The following is a 17442-nucleotide window of genomic DNA, read 5'->3' on the forward strand; positions in this document are numbered from 1 at the left end:
TACCTGCCATGTGCCAAGTCTTTCTGGAAACTGGCAGGCTTGTGCTACATTCATTGTTTAGGACATAAAATAGTACAGCACAGGAACAGGCCCTTTGGCCCACGATATGTATTGCAAACATGAATGTCGAATTAACAGTCTCCTCTTCTTGCTCATGTGTTTGTCTAGAACTGCTAAAATTCTACCATCACATCTTAATCTGCTGGATGGAGTATTGGTGACCCCATGTATGTATTGTTGCTGTTTGGACTGAGGATCTCTCTCCCCTTAGTGCAGGGTACCTCACGGCATTGATCATTTCTCAATGTACTTCACGTTTACCTTGATTGAGAATGTCAAGTTGTACTGCTGCATATGTAAAAATAATTGGCAGAAACTGGGATGGAGTTTGCATTCAAAAATGGAAAATAAATAGATCTTTATTTTGTTTTGCATAGATTTTAATCGGCAAACTGGGTATTACTGGGCACATTCACCGATTGATGGCTGGATCCATGGCAGGTATTTATTTCTTTTTGAATTCTAGATCGGTTCCCAGTTCATCCTCCAAAGAATGTTCAGACATTCCCAAAGATTCTTTTTCTGAATTGAAGTTTGAAATGAATATTTGCATGAATGACAGTGTCTGACTATTTTCAGCTGGTAGGGAGAAGGAATAATCGTTTGCTGGGATCATTTTTACTATTTGGAACACATCTGTTTGCTCCGCATTATCCAGCCTGACTGATACTGGCTCCACATCACTCCAACATACTCCATTGAAAACCTTTCGTTGTCTGTGCAGTGCTTTTATTTCTCCCTCTTGCAAGTTTGGCAGAGCTGGGAAGGACAGATTTTTATTGCTCATCCCAAATAGGAATGGCGACTGTGTGCTGAAGGAGCTTCGACTATAGAATGCCTGCATTCTACTCTGATGGGCAGTGGAGGAATGGCATTGTATTTCCAAGTCGATATAATGTGTAATTTGAGGATGGTGGGTTGTCATGCATTTTGTCCACCTAAGCTAGTACCATTTGATTGCCTTTGGTCCCTATTTTCTCATCCATTCTAAATCTCTTTTAAACATTGCCTCTCCCACTTTCTCTGGCAGCTCCATTCCATATATTTATCATCTTCTGTGTGAAGAAAGTTCTCCTCAGATCCCTTTAAATCTTTCCTCTCTTACTGTTAAAGCTGCGTCTCTAATTTTGGATTCTCTTGCCTTAATGAAAAACGATTGACCTTATCCCAATGTTGTTATAAGCCTCTATAAGGTACCCACCCCCCCACCCTTATCTTTCTGCACTCCAGGGAGAAAAGTCCCAGCATATCCAGCCTCTCTCTATCTCAAGCCTACCAGCCCTGTAAGTTCCAGTTTAATGATATCTTTCATGTCATTGGTAGACAGTACTCCAAAGTATAGCCTCACTAACATCTTGCATAACTGTAGTGTGATGTCCTTGCTCCTGCTCTCAATGGCCTGACTTGGAGGAGGTGGGATGACATAAGGCTGTTTTCCTTGTACTATGTGATCAAAGTCACAGTATTTAGGAGGTGCTACTGAAGGTGACTGAATTGCAATTTGTAGACACGTGTGTGATCTGATGAAGGGAATGATTTAGGTGTGACATGGGGTGCCAGTCAACTGAGTTGCTTTATCCTGGATGACACCAAATTGCATGATCTGCTCCTGAGATATTGAATGTATTCTGTGACACTTCTGAATTATGCCTTAATTAGATTTGAGTTGATTTACAAATAATCTTGCTGAGTTTTGTGACTTGTCCATTCGCCTCTATTTTTTGACTTGGAGCTCACTGGCTTCAGGATCCAGTTACTCTCAGAAAGGTGTTGGAAGCTGCCATGTTAAACTGTTAACTGTGTGGTGGAGGTTTCATGATGCCATTGCATGGAGAATTCAAGACTTGTCCTATCAACCATAAAGTTGTACATCTCCAAAGTATGTGTGTGACTTGGAAGGGCTTGGAGTTGGTGCATGCTCTTGTTATTCTGGGCAAGAGAGTTTTAAATGTTTGAAAGGTGAGGGAAAGAAGCATTGCTGGACTTTGTGGGCTGATATTCACTGGACCTGAGAAGAATGGATGATGTTTCAAAGATTCTGAGGGAAAGTGTCAAAGGGAGAGGATGTTACCTCAGTGGGGCCATCTTAATCTAGGGGGCAGAATTAGAATAAAGGGTCGCTCATTTCATCTGGTAAGGAATCTTTCTCTTGGAAACTCGTGGATTTTTGGTGTTTTCTATCCTAAAGGTTGTGGAGATAGAATCAATGACACTGACCCATTTTGAATACAACTAGTCATTTCAACTAAAGAAAGTGGAGGGTATGGAGAGAGGATAAGAAAGTGATATTGAAGCCAAGATTATATTAACCATAATCTTACTCATTGGTGGAGCAGGCCATTTCATTCCTCGATCCAGTATTCATAGTGAGTACATGTGGCCATTAAGAGTGGCAGTCTTATGGAAAACCTTGTGTTGCAGATGGCTATTTTACGAAATATAGCTGGATTTCATTATGAATGCACTGACGTTATACATATCCTAGTGCATCCCTGCATAATAGAGTTTTACGGACTTCCATAGAACTATGGACAATAAATAGTGCTGTCTTGCAGGGATTACTGCAGTGGTGTGCACCTATCCACTGGACATGATTCGAGCACGTCTGGCATTCCAAGTGAAGGGTGAACACAAGTACGCTGGAATCATTGATGCTTTTCGAGTTATTTATGCAAAGGTGCGTATTCAATCTTTCTATCATGTTAATAAACTAGTTTAGGACTTGTGTGTTTTGAGCTTAGAAGCCATAGCTTCAACAACTGTTAGTGTAATGTTTGCTTTTCAGATGTAATATGATTGTGTGTATAAAGTTCAACTTAATGTAATTGGATGGATCTGTTCATTTTTTTGGGAGGATTTACCACAGACTCCCCCCACCCCCATCCTCTGCAAACTTTCTTTGACTGTCCAGGTTAAAATCTTGATGGCTTTAACTAGGACTGAAAGATAGCACCCTAAACACAGTTAAAGTCTCTGGAATGCAGCCACCAGACTCTGTGGCATGGGTGATCACCCAACTCTTTAAGCATCCTCTGACAGTAGATTGACAGATAGGTTGACTGTTGGGCTGTTCAAGGGGACCAGGCAAAAAGTGCTGGAAAACTATCACCGTAACACTGTAATTACTGTTTGCTTTGGGATACTGGGGAAGGTAGTGAGTCCTCAATGGATGTGTGGTTACTTCAGTTGTAGTGCATTGGGGTAGAAAGGATAGAGGAGTCACTGAGATGGGGGATTCAATAGTTAAAAACTGTGGTGTAGGACATGGATAAGACTTTGTGACCACAGATGTAATGCAGGTAGTATGTTGTCTCTCAAATAATGAGAGTTTGTGATATATTAAAGTATATTGTACTGAAATTCTTGCGGGTATGTAAAATATAGTAACAAATAGAGTATAAATTAAATACTAAATGTTAAAGATGTCTTTGAGCAGCCAGAAGTTATGACTAATGGTCAATGATACAAGTAAAATGAATGTATAGAAGGGTACAGAGTGAAATGCTTATAAATGGGATTAGTGTAGATAAGTATTTGATCAGCATGCTGACTTAAGCAATCCCTATGCCATCCGTGCTCTGTGATTAATAAGTGATTACTTAAGGTGGGATGTGAGTGGGAAGGGAAGGTTAAGAACCACTACACTGGACCCAATTGTTACTTAAATATTTTGCTTGAGAAAAATTGTCATTGGCCCATTTCCTTTGGAGTTATGAAACCCTGCACATAATGAGTCAATTATGGACGATGAAAAAAGTGGTTTACAAACTTTTTCTTTCCACTCACGTCCCACCTGAAGTAATCCCTTACTAATCACAGAGCACTTATGGCATAGGGAATACTTAAAGTGGTATGTGAGTGGAAAGAAAAAAGGTTGAAAGCCACTGATTTATAGAATACTTATGAGATGGCTTTTTAGAGCAGGTTGTTGTAGAGCCCATGAGGGGATCAGCTAGGGTGGCCATTCCAAAAGGAGGACATGGTCATAGGTTACCATATACACAATCCTTTATCTGGAACCCTTAGGGGATAGGGTGTTCTGAATTTCTGATTTTTCTGGATTTCAGAACAAAAGCCAGCTGCCCCAGATTTAAGCCCACCCGAATTGTGCTGCTGTATCCAGCCCCTTCCATTCGCACTGGCGTATCTCTCCACCCCCCCCCCCCTCCCCACTACAACCTGAGTTGTGGTGCCGTCTCTCTCCTCCCCCCCCCACCACCCGCCCGAGGGCTTAGAGTGAAGGAAACATTTAGGGGGCAGTGATCACAATATGACTGAGTTCAATTCAAGATTCAATTTATTGTCATAGTAATAAAACAGTGTCCTGCTACATGAAATTTCTTTTTGCCTGCTGCAAGGCAGTCAGATTCACCACTAGCAGGAATTGCCTAAGCGCCTCCTACATTTCTTACAGTCGGACATAGTCAGACTTACAGTCAGAGAAATAGAAGCAAAAGAAAGCCCCCCCCCCCCACCACCCCCCCAGAATCATCGTGTGTCTCTGGTGGGGGGAGGGGGGGACTCTCCAGCATACCTCCAGCATTTCCGCTGCTGCCACAGACACAGAGTCCAGTCCAAACCATTGGTGACCCGAGCTTCAGGTCTGAACCTCCGGCACAGTCAGGAATCCTTCAGTGCCCTCGGCACCCCCTCACGTCCCAGTTCCAATACCTGCTACTCATCTGACCAGTTCAAGCCAATCTCCAGCAGTCTGGCATGAGTCTCCTGACAGCATTCTCCAGCAGCCCGCCGCTTGCACTGGTCCCTCAGCCACAAGCGTGGGGCATCTCTTCTGCTTCTCCTTCTCAGACGTTGGGGTGATCTTCCCAACCCTTTTTTATTTTTTTCATCAATCCCCCACTTTATCACATCCGGAAAGAGCCTGCCGGTATCTTCCCAACCCTTGATGCCCTGCTCCAGTCATCCACTTCCCCAGAGTCTGCATTATCTTGTGCCTGCTCCTGATTAATAGGCACCGCCATCTTGGGTGCGGCCCCGAGGTCACGGGGTCTCAAATCAAACCACTGTTGCCTCCTTTAACAAGCCATTCCAAGCCTGTGTGGAGCTGACGGCAGTCGATTGGGCGGCTGGACCCCATGGGAGCACAGCTTCTCTGCTGCTACAGTGCTGCCATCAATTAGAGATTTAATGAGGAAAAATTAAAGTCAGATGTGTCAGTATTTTCAGAGAGTAAAGTGGGATGAGAGAGGAACTGGCCAAAGTAGGTTGGAAGGGGCACGGCACGGCACTAGGAGGGAGGATGAAAGAACAGCAATGGATGGAGTCTCTGTGAGAAATGGGGAAGGTGCAGGATAAATACAGACCAAAAAGGAGGAAATATTCAAATAAAAAAAGTCACAACTGTGGCTAACAAGGGAAGTCAAAGCCAACGTAAAAGCAAAAGAGGAATACAAGGAAGCAAAAATTAGTGGGAAGACAGAGGACTGGGAAGCTTTTTAAAAACTTGTAGAAGGGAACGAAAAAATTCTTAAGGAGCAAAAAGATGAAGTATGAAAGTAGACTAGAAAATAATATCAAAGAGGATGTAAAAAGCTTTGAGTGTATAAAAAGTAAAAGGGGTGAGTAGATATCAGGCCACTAGAAAATGACACTGGATAAATAATAATGGAAGACGTGGAGATGGCAGAGGGACTAAATGAGAATTTGGCATCAGTCTTCACTGTGGAAGATACAAGCAGTGTGCCAGATGTCAAACGATATCAGGAAAGGGAAGTGAATGCAGGGACTATTTCAGGGAAGAATGTGCGGGTTCTGAAAAAAAATAGTGGTGGAAATTGTGGAGGCATCGGTAATGATCTTTCAGGAATCAACTGGAAAATTGCAAATATCACCCCATTGTTCAAGAAATGAGGGAGGCAGCAGAAATGAAATTATAGGCCTAATGTCAGTGGTTGGAAAGATGTTGGAGTCAATTGTCAAGGATGAGGTTACGGAGTACTTGGAGGCACAAGACAAGATAGGTTTCCTTAAGGGAAAATCTTGCTTGACAAACCTATTGGAATTCTTTTGAGGAAGTAACAAGCAGGCTTGATAAAGGAGCTGCAGTGGATGCTGTGTATATGGATTTTCAGAAGGCCTTTGACAAGGTGCTGCACATGAGGCGACTTAACAAGACAATAGCTCATGCAATAACAGGAAACATCTAGCATGGGTAGAGCATTGGCTGACTGGCAGGAAGCAGAGAGTCAGAAAGCACAAATTCTATTCTGGTTGGCTGTCTGTTGCAGGTGACATTCCACAGAATCGGTGTTGGAGTCACTTCTTTTTATGTTGTATATTAATGATTTGGATTATGGAATGAATGGGTTTGTGGCCAAGTTTGCAGATGATACGAAGGGAGGTGAAGGAGCAGGTAGTGTTGAGGGAACACGGAGGCTGCAGAGGACTTGGACAGGTTGGAAGAATGGGCAGAGAAGTGGCAAGTGAAGTACAATGTCAGAGAATTTACGGTCATGCCCTTTGGTGGAAGAAATAAATGAGTAGTTGATTTTCCAAATGGAGAGAAAATGGAAAATTCCCAGATGCAAAGGGACCTGCGAGTCCTCATGCAGGATAGCCTGAACTTGTATGTTGAGTCAGTGGTGAAGAAGGCAAATGCCCTGTTCAAGAGGAATAGAATATAAGAGCAAGGATGTGTTGAGGCATGGAAAAGCACTGGTGAGACCTCACGTGGAGTATTGAGAGCAGTTTAGGGCTCCTCATTTAAGAAAGGATGTGCTGGCATCAGAGAGGATTCAGAAGGTTCATAAGGATAATTCAAGGATTGAAAGGGTTATCGGATGATGAATGTTTGATAGCTCTTAGCTTGTACTCATTGGAATTTTGGAGAATGGATGTGGGGGGGAATGTCATTAAAATATTTTGAATGTTGAACGGCATGGACAGAGTAAGTGTAGAAAGGTTGTTTCCCATGGTGGGAGAGTCTAGGGCAAAGGGGTACAAATTCAGGACTGAAGGTCATCTGCTTAGAACAGGGATGTGGAGGAATTTCTTTCGCCAAATTCTTTTTTTTTTAAATTTTTTTATTTTTCACACCATAAACCACATTAACCATGATACATACTTTTTCCTTTTCAAATATATACAGTGCCATTTTCTCCCCCCCCTCCCTCCTCCCATCCCACCCTCCCTACCTCCCCTCTCCCGTCCATTTAAAGTACAAAATCTAGGATACATTAAACCAGTCAAACAATGTTGTCATTCAATAAAAATAAACAAGAAATTCCACTGAGTCAATTCTTTTCATTTCCTTCTCCTTTCGTTAATTTAGGTAGTGAATGTCCCCGGTAGGTTTTCTCTATTATGTTTCATGTAAGGCTCCCATATTTGTTCAAATATTTCAATATTATTTCTTAAACTATATGTTATTTTTTCTAATGGAATACATTTATTCATTTCTATATACCATTGTTGTATTTTCAAATTATCTTCCGATTTCCAGGTTGACATAATACATTTTTTTGCTACGGCTAGAGCTATCTTAACAAATCTTTTTTGTGCATCATCCAAATCAATTCCAAATTCTTTGTTTTTTATGTTACTTAGGAGGAAGATCTCTGGATTCTTTGGTATATTGTTTTCTATAATTTTATTTAATATTTGGTTTAGATCTTCCCAAAATTTTTCTACTTTCTCACATGTCCAGATTGCATGAATTGTTCCCATTTCTTTTTTACATCGAAAACATCTATCAGATACTGTTGCGTCCCATTTATTTAACTTTTGAGGTGTAATGTATAGCCTGTGTATCCAATTATATTGTATCATACGTAACCTTGTATTTATTGTATTTCTCATCGTTCCAGAACATAACTTCTCCCATGTTTCCTTTTTTATCTTTATATTTAAATCTTGTTCCCATTTTTGTTTAGTTTTACCATTTGTTTCCTCATTCTCCTTTTCTTGCAGTTTAATATACATATTTGTTATAAATCTTTTGATTATCATTGTATCTGTAATCACATATTCAAAGTTACTTCCCTCTGGTAACCTCAGACTGCTTCCTAATTTGTCCTTTTTTTTAAAAAATTTTTTATTTTTCACACCATAAATCACATTAGCCATGATATACACTATTTCTTTTTCACACATATACAGTGACTTTTTCTCCCCCCCCCCCTCCTCCCAAGCCACCCCCCCACCCCCCCCCTCTCATCCATTTTAGGTATACAATCTAGGTTGCATTAAGCCAGTCAGACAATGTTGTCATTCAACAAAAATACACCAGAAATTCTACTGAGTCCATTCTTTTCTTTCCTTCTCCTTCCATCAACTTAGGTAATGTTTGTCCCCGGTAGGTTTTCGCTATTGTATTTAATGTAAGACTCCTATACTTGTTCGAATATTTCAATATTATTTCTTAACCTATATGTTATTTTTTCTAATGGAATACATTTATTCATTTAAATTTAGTAGTTTCTTCCTTTTAATTTGGTTATGTATTCCATTAATATTTAAAGTCATATAGTTCAGCGTAGCCCTTTTATATTTTGTTTATCTTCTCTTTCCGTTTTTCCATCATTACCTTTTCTCCTTTTCCATTTCTGTTTTCTTATTTTCAACTCTTTATAAGACAACATTCCTACAACATCCAACATTTTCCTATTCTCCTATTTCTATCTTATTTATCCCCAATCTCCCCTTCCCCTCCTGAGTTGTCCTTTATCCCTTGTCGGACAACCACATCTCCCCTCTCCATTTGGATTTGCGAATCCACTCGCAAGCGTCAACTGATTTTGCAGTGACCGCTATTTCCCCTCACCCCGCCCCCCCCAGAAAAGATTTCACTTTTCATATGTCACAAAGGTCACTCTTTTAATTCCCTCCTTATTCTCTCTATTCCATTACCTTCCCTTATTAATTCTTGTCTATACTATCTATATTTTCCTCTAAGTACAGATACATTCACGTATGCACATTGTCTCTATTCACTCTTATACCTCTTTACCCGCATACATATCAATCGTGATCATTTTTACTCTCATTACCCGTCTTCATCCCTCAGTCTATTTTTGTCTTTACCCACATACATATCAATCGTGATCATTTTAACTCTCATTACCCGTCTTCCTCCCTCAGTCTATTTTTGTAATTCTGCAAATTTTCGTGCTTCTTCTGGATCCGAGAATAGTCTGTTGTCCTGGAATAAATATTTTCAATACCGCTGGATGCTTTAGTATAAATTTATACCCTTTCTTCCATAAAATCGCCTTTGCTGTATTGAACTCTTTTCTCTTCTTTAGGAGTTCAAAACTTATATCTGGATAAATGAAGATTTTTTGCCCTTTATACTCCAGTGGTTTGTTGCCCTCTCTTACTTTTTCCATTGTCTTCTCCAGTACCTTTTCTCTTGTAGTATATCTTAGGAATTTTACTACAATAGATCTTGGTTTTTGTTGTGGTTGTGGTTTAGAGGCCAATACTCTATGTGCCCTTTCTATTTCCATTTCTTGCTGTAGTTCTGGACATCCTAGGGTCTTAGGGATCCACTCTTTTATAAACTCCCTCATATTCTTGCCTTCTTCATCTTCCTTAAGGCCCACTATCTTTATGTTATTTCTTCTGTTATGGTTTTCCATTGTATCTATTTTTTGAGCTAGTAGTTCTTGTGTCTCTTTAGTTTTTTTATTAGATTTCTCCAATTTCTTTTTTAAGTCTTCTACCTCCATTTCTGCTGCTACTGCCCACTCTTCCATCTTGTCCATTTTCTTTCCCATTTCTGTTAAGGTCATCTCTATTTTATTCATTTTCTCTTCTGTGTTGTTTATTCTTTTTCTTCAATCCTTAAATTCCTGTGTTTGCCATTCTTTAAATGACTCCATGTATCCTTTAATAAGAGAAAGTATATCCTTTATCTTGCCTTTCTTTTCTTCTTCTATTTCACTGTACTCTTCCTCTTCCTCTTCTCCTTCCTCTGGGTTGGCCATCTGTTGTTTCTTTGGTGCCCTTTCCTTCTCTTCTTTCTTGTTTCTATTGTCTTCTGTGGTCTCTTCTTTCTGCAGGTGTTCTGCAGCTGTCGTTGCCGGCTGTGGAGATCGACTCCCCAGCTGGTCCCCCCTCCCGTAGGTGTGTTTTTTTTCATTCGCATCGCGCATGCGCGGTTGCGCACTTTTACTCGGCTCAGCGAGCCATTTTTGTAGTCCATTATTTACCGACCTGAGGGAGCAGGTTTCTCTCTCCGCAGCGGGCCTCTTCGGACAGGTAAGGCCTTCACCTTTTTCCTCCTTTGTCTTCTCTTCCTCTCTTCTTACCGTTGCTTTCGATTTTTCTTTTTTGTCGCCATCTTCTTTCCACCTTTATACTCACTTTTCTGTAACTTTTATTTCTGTGCCTTTGTGTTTTCCTTTGTTTTTCCCGACTTTTCTGGAGAGGGCTGGAGTTCACCGTCCGGCCACTACTCCATCACGTGACTCCCCTCCTCATTTGTCCAAGTAAGATCTCAAATGGTAATTGTTCATTTGTTCAAAGGATAATAATCTATTTCCTGAAAAACAATTTTCTATTCTTTTGATCCCTTTTTTCTCCCATTCTCTAAAGGAAAGGTTGTCTATTGTAAAAAGGAGTAACTTATTTTGCGTCAATATTAGTTTTGGTAATTGATAATTTGTTTTATTTCTTTCTACATGAATCTTCTTCCATATATTGAGTAGATGATGTAATACTGGAGAACTTCTATGTTGTACCAATTTTTCATCCCATTTATATAATATGTATTCAGGTATCTTTTCCCCTATTTTATCTAATTCTAATCTAGTCCAATCTGGCTTTTCCCTTGTTTGATAAAAATCTGATAGGTATCTTAATTGTGCGGCTTTATAATAATTTTTAAAGTTTGGCAGTTGTAAGCCTCCTTGTTTATACCATTCTGTTAATTTATCTAGTGCTATCCTCGGTTTCCCCCCTTTCCATAAAAATTTCCTTATTATTTTCTTTAACTCCTTGAAGAATTTCTCTGTTAGGTGTATTGGTAATGACTGAAATAGGTATTGTATCCTTGGGAAAATATTTATTTTAATACAGTTTATCCTTCCTATCAGTGTTAGTGGTAAGTCTTTCCAATGCTCTAAGTCGTCTTGTAATTTTTTCATTAATGGATGATAATTGAGTTTATATAGATGGCGAGGTTTTTATTTAGTTGTATACCTAGGTATCGCATTGCCTGCGCTTGCCATCTAAATGGCAATTCTTTCTTAAACTTTGTGAAATCCGCATTATTCATTGGCATTGCTTCACTTTTATTTGCGTTGATCTTGTACCCCGATACTTCTCCATATTCCTTCAATTTCCTATATAATTCTTTTATTGATATTTCTGGTTCTGTTAAGTATATTATAACATCATCTGCAAATAGACTGATTTTATATTCCTTCTCTTTTATTTTTATCCCTCTTATTTCATTTTCTGTTCTTAACAGTTCTGCTAGTGGTTCTATCGCTAACGCGAACAGTGAGGGAGATAGTGGACATTCCTGCCTTGTTGATCTGCTTAATTTAAATTGGTTTGATATATATCCATTTACTGTCACCTTCGCCAATGGTCCCTTATATAATGCTTTAATCAAATTAATATATTTCTCTGGTAGGTTGAATTTTTGTAGTACTTTGAATAAATAATTCCATTCTACTCTGTCAAAGGCCTTCTCTGCGTCTAAAGCAACCGCTACTGTTGGAGTTTTATTTCCTTCTACTGCATGAATTAAGTTAATAAATTTACAGATATTGTCTGTTGTTCATCTTTTTTTAATAAATCCAGTTTGGTCTAGATTTACTATTTTTGGTACATAGTCGGCCAATCTGTTTGCTAATAGTTTAGCTATTATCTTATAATCTGTGTTAAGTAAAGATATTGGTCTATATGACGCTGGTGCAAGTGGATCTTTCCCTGTCTTTGGTATTACTGTAATTATTGCTGTTTTGCATGAATCTGGTATGCTTTGTGTTTTATCAATCTGGTTGATTACTTCCAGGAGGGGAGGAATTAAAAAGTCTTTAAATGTTTTATAGAATTCTATTGGGAATCCATCCTCTCCTGGTGTTTTATTGTTCGGTAGTTTTTTTAATATCTCATGTAATTCTTCTATTTCAAATGGTTTTATTAATTTATTTTGCTCCTCTGTTTGTAATTTCAGTAGTTCAATTTTAGTTAGAAATTCATCTATTTTGTCTTCTTTCCCTTCGTTTTCAGTTTGATATAGTTGCTCGTAGAATTCCCTTAAGTTTTCATATAATCCGTTGGATTATATGTAATTTGTTTGTCCTTTTTATTAATGCCAATACCATTCTTTTAGTTTGTTCTGTCTTAAGCTGCCACGCTAGAATTTTGTGTGTTTTTTCTCCTAGCTCATAATATTTCTGTTTTGTCTTCATTATGTTCTTCTCCACCTTATATGTTTGTAGTGTTTCATATTTTATTTTTTTATCTGCCAATTCTCTTCTTTTAGTTGTATCTTCCTTTATTGCTAATTCTTTTTCCATATTTGTTATTTCCCTTTCCAATTGTTCTGTTTCCTGATTGTAGCCCTTCTTCATCTTAGTTACATAACTTATTATTTGCCCTCTGATGAACGCTTTCGTTGAGTCCCATAGTATAAACTTATCTTTCACTGATTCTGTATTTATTTCAAAGTATATTTTAATTTGTCGTTCAATTAATTCTTTAAAATCCTGTCTTTTAAGTAGCATGGAGTTTAATCTCCATCTATACATTCTTGGTGGGATATCCTCCAGCTCTATTGCCAATAATAGGGGTGAATGGTCCGATAATAGTCTAGCTTTATATTCCGTTTTCCTAACTCTCCCTTGAATGTGGGCTGATAACAAGAATAGGTCTATCCTTGAATACATTTTATGTCTGCCCGAATAATATGAATATTCCTTTTCCTTTGGGTTTTGTTTCCTCCATATATCCAAAAGTTGCATTTCTTGCATTGATTTAATTATAAATTTGGTTACTTTGTTCTTTCTGTTAGTTTTTTTTCCAGTTTTATCCATGTTTGAGTCCAAATTAAGGTTAAAATCCCCTCCTATTAGTATGTTCCCTTGCGTATCTGCTATCTTCAAAAAGATATCTTGCATAAATTTTTGATCTTCTTCATTAGGTGAATTTTCATGAAGTAAATTTCAAAATTCTGAATATATCTGACATTTTATCATTACATATCTCCCTGCTGGATCTATTATTTCCTCTTCTATTTTGATTGGTACATTTTTATTGATTAATATAGCTACTCCTCTGGCTTTTGAATTATATGATGCTGCTGTTACATGTCCTATCCAATCTGTCTTTAATTTCTTCTGTTCCACTTCAGTTAGATGTGTTTCTTGTACGAATGCTATATCAATTTTTTTTCAGTAAATTTAACAGTTTCTTCCTTTTGATTTGGCTATGTATTCCATTAATATTTAAAGTCATATAGTTCAACAAAGTCATTTCATACTTTGTTTATCTTTGCTTTCCATTTTCTCCTCACCACCTTCCCTTCTTATCCATTTCTGCTTTTTTTTTGAACACATTATAAGACAACATTTCTAAAACATAAAATATTTCCACTATTCTCATATCTAAAATTCCTTTAACCCCAATAGTCCCTCCCCCTTCTGAGTTGCCCTTTGTCCCTTGTCGGGCAACCACATTACCCCTCTCCATTTGGATTTGTGAATCAGCTAGCAAGCGTCAACTGATTTCGCAGTGACTGTAATTCTTCCCCACCCAGCCCCCCAGAAAAGATTTTAATCTTCATATATAACACTCTCTTAATTCCCTCCTTACTTCCTTTCTTTCCCTTCTTAGTTCTTACCTATGCTCTTTTTTATATATGTATACCTACATACAGACATACATATAGTTTGTTGTCATTTTTGTTTTTGTTACATCTCTTCATCTCTCTGTCTGTTTTGTAGTTGTTCTACAAATTTTCGTGCTTCTTCCGGGTCCGAGCATAATTTGTTTTGCTGCCCCGGAATAACTATTTTAAGTACCGCTGGGTATTTTAACATAAAATTATAACCTTTTTTCCATAGAGTCGTTTTTGCTGCATTGAACTCCTTTCTCTTCTTCAGGAGTTCAAAACTTATGTCTGGATAGAAAAAATTTTTTTGACCCTTGTATTCCAGTGGTTTTTTGTCTTCTCTTATTTTTTTCATTGCCTTCTCCAATATATTTTCTCTTGTTGTATATCTTAGGAATTTTACTAGAATGGATTTTGGTTTTTGTTGTGGTTGTGGTTTAGGGGCTAATGTTCTGTATGCCCTTTCTATTTCCATTTCTTCCTGTAATTCTGGTCTTCCTAGGACCCTGGGGATCCATTCTTTTATAAATTCTTTCATATTTTTGCCTTCTTCATCTTCCTTAAGGCCCACTATCTTTATATTGTTTCTTCTATTATAATTTTCCATTATATCTATCTTCTGAGCTAACATCTCCTGTGTTTCTTTAACTTTTTTTAATCAGATTCTTCTAATTTCTTTTTCAAGTCATCTACTTCCATTTCTATGGCTGTTTCCCGTTCTTCCACCTTGTCTACTCTTTTTCCTATATCTGTCATGATCATCTCTAATCTATTCACTTTTTCTTCTGTACTTTTTATTCTTTTTATTTCACTGAATTCTTGTGACTACCATTCTTTTACTGTTTCCATATATTCTTTAAAAAAAATATGTCCATGTACTTGCCCTTCCCTTCATCTTCCATTTCTCTGTGTTCTTCCTCCTCTTCTGAGTCCACTCCAGGATCTGTGTCCTTTACCTCTGTCTCTTCTGGTTTTTTTGTTGGGTTGTTTGTTTTATTTTGTTGGGTTTTTTTGGTCTTCTTATTTTTATTAGAAGTGTCTTGGTGTTAGTCTTCTTCCTCTGGGTTGGCCATCTGTTGTTTCTTTGATTTCTTATTTTTATTCTCCTCCTTGTTCTCGTTATTTTCTATGTTTTCCTCTTGCTGTTGTGTTGATGTTGTCTGTTTCAGCTGTGGAGATCTACTCTTCAGCTGGTCCACCCTCCTGTCAGTGTTATATTTGTCTTGCGCATCGCGCATGCGCGAGGATTCGCGCATGCGCGATGTGCACTTTTGTTTGGCTCTGTGAGCCGTTTTTGTAGTCCCGAGTTCAGGGCTTCCACTGACCTCAGGGAGCAGGCTTCTCTCTCCATGGCGGGCCTCCTCGTACTGGTAAGGCCTTCACCTTCTTCTTCCGACGTCTTTCCTTCTTCTTTTCTTCCCGTTGTTTTTGGTTTTTCTTTCTTGGCTGCCATTTTCTCCACACTTTTACTTTCACTTTGTTATGGTTTTTATGTTTGTGCCTTTGTTTTTTCTCTATCTTTTTTTAACTTTTCTGGAGAGGGCTGGAGTTCCCCTACCGGCCACTACTCCATCACGTGACTCCTCCACCGCTGCACTGTTGATATAAATGTAGACATGTTCTTTCCCCCCCACCCCATCCCAGCTTTTTGGAAGTCGGTTTTGTTGTGCTGTTATTGACAGGGTGAGCTGATTGAATTGACATCATGATGCCAGGCTCTCTGTCTCTTGGAATATTTTTGTAGAATTTTAACATGTTTGAGAAACTTGAAGATCTTGGAATGCATGTGTAAAGGTAGTGGAACAGACAGATAAGATGATGTGCAGGATTCTTGCCTTTTTTGCCAAGGTTTTGATTTTAAGTATTGGAAGATCATTCTGGAACTCCAGAAAACATTACTTATCAGTGCATATGTATATGACAATAAACACGTTATCGTTATCCCTCTGCACTGTTCCGACACCACATCGCTGGAAGGATGTGATGTAACTGGAGATGGGATAGAGGATGTTAACAGTTTAGGTTGTTTCCTTTGAAACAAAAGCAACTGTGAAATTTATTTGTGTAGAAACTTGTAGCCTCATCACGTAAAGTGATGATCTATATTGCCCAGGGTAGCATGAACGTAGAAAGGTTGGAGGGGAATTGTAAGAAACCAGGAGGGGAGTTGTAAGAAACCTTTCTCACTCAGTGCCTGAAAGGGAAGTGGAGGCAGAACCGAGCTCCCCTTTATTGTCACCTCTACCAAGGTGTAGTGATTAATTTGGTTTTGCAAGCACTCTTGGTGGAGATCTCGTACGAAGTACAGCAAGTTAGACCTAGATATACAGTTACAGAGAGATCTGTTGGGACAGAGCAAAGGCAACGAGATCTGTTGGGACAGAGCAAAGGCAACGTCATTTTACTGGTATGAAGTTCATTCAGGACTCTTCGTAAAGAAACTGTCCTTGAATCTGGTCGTGAATGAACTCGTTCCCTTGAATCTTCTTTCTGACCGGAGGCCATGAAGAGGGTCGGTAGGATGAATCTTTTAATATGTCGGCTGCTTTTCTGAGACAGTGGGAGTTGTAGCTGGAGGGGAGGGGATGGGGATATGTTGTGGGTTGTGGCTGTTGTGGGTTGCCATGTTTTATTGTCATTTATTCACATCTTGGTGCTTTTGTCTTGTTTATAAGGAAGGAGGATTTCGTGGCTTTTACAGAGGTCTAACTCCTACTATCATTGGCATGGCTCCTTATGCAGGTAAATCAATAGGTTTGAAGAAAATCTTTTCTCATTTGGGTTCTCTGGTAATTCCATTTGCCCCTCTAGTGTCCACACACCTTCGACTACTTGTTGCATGGGTTTCATTGTCTGAAAGCTCCTTACTATATTTCAGTATCTGTCCATTCGTTCAGTTATTAATTTTGGGTTGGCTGGAGTAAATTGATTACATATCAGGCAAGGTGATTCAAGGTCTGGGAATGGGTTTAGGATGAATTCAGTGAATACTGTTCAAGCTTTGCCATTTTAATTATCATCAACCAATGTAACCTACGAAATGAAAGCGGGGTCAGCCACCTAGCTGTTTTTCCCATAATCTTCAATTCCCCAATTCTTCTATAATCTATATGTGTCTTAACTTCAATGAGAATGCACCCTCTCCTGTGAGCAATAAAATTGGGCCCCTTGTGGATCAGAGGGGTAGGCAATGTGAGAAGTCAGAAGAGATGGGTGAAAAGTTTAAATGATTTTTTTTTTCTTCAGTATTCACTAAGGAAAGGAATATTAAGTCAGGTGAAAAAAAGAAATCTGGTTGTGAGGTCATGGATCATATACAGATTAATGAGGAGGTGGATAAATTCCGGTTTCTGACAAGATATTCCCTCGGATCCTGAGGGAGGTTAGTGTGGAAATAGAGGGGGCTCTGACAGAAATATTTAAAGACTTGTTAGAGGTATTTAAAATTATGAAAGGAATAGATAGACGAGACATAAACATTCTTTTCCCTGAGGGCAGGAGAGGTTGGAACAAGAGGCCACGAGTTAAGGGTAAGGGGGCAACACTTTAGGCTCTTTCACTCAGCAAGTGGTGGC

At 38.8% G+C, this 17442-nt stretch overlaps 1 protein-coding gene across 9 annotated transcripts in view; it reads left to right on the plus strand.

Moving 5' to 3' along the window:
• Positions 1 to 17442, plus strand: part of slc25a16 (solute carrier family 25 member 16) — a 174783-nt gene that overhangs the window by 146488 nt on the left and 10853 nt on the right. For all 9 annotated transcript variants that reach the window (XM_069900882.1, XM_069900883.1, XM_069900888.1 and 6 more), the window contains 3 exons: positions 438 to 501; positions 2616 to 2737; positions 16543 to 16609. In XM_069900882.1, the coding sequence (XP_069756983.1) occupies positions 438 to 501; positions 2616 to 2737; positions 16543 to 16609 (253 nt within the window). The remainder of the gene's footprint in view (positions 1 to 437; positions 502 to 2615; positions 2738 to 16542; positions 16610 to 17442) is intronic.

The sequence above is a fragment of the Narcine bancroftii genome, chromosome 10 (genome assembly GCF_036971445.1).
Source record: "Narcine bancroftii isolate sNarBan1 chromosome 10, sNarBan1.hap1, whole genome shotgun sequence".
NCBI lineage: Eukaryota > Metazoa > Chordata > Chondrichthyes > Torpediniformes > Narcinidae > Narcine > Narcine bancroftii.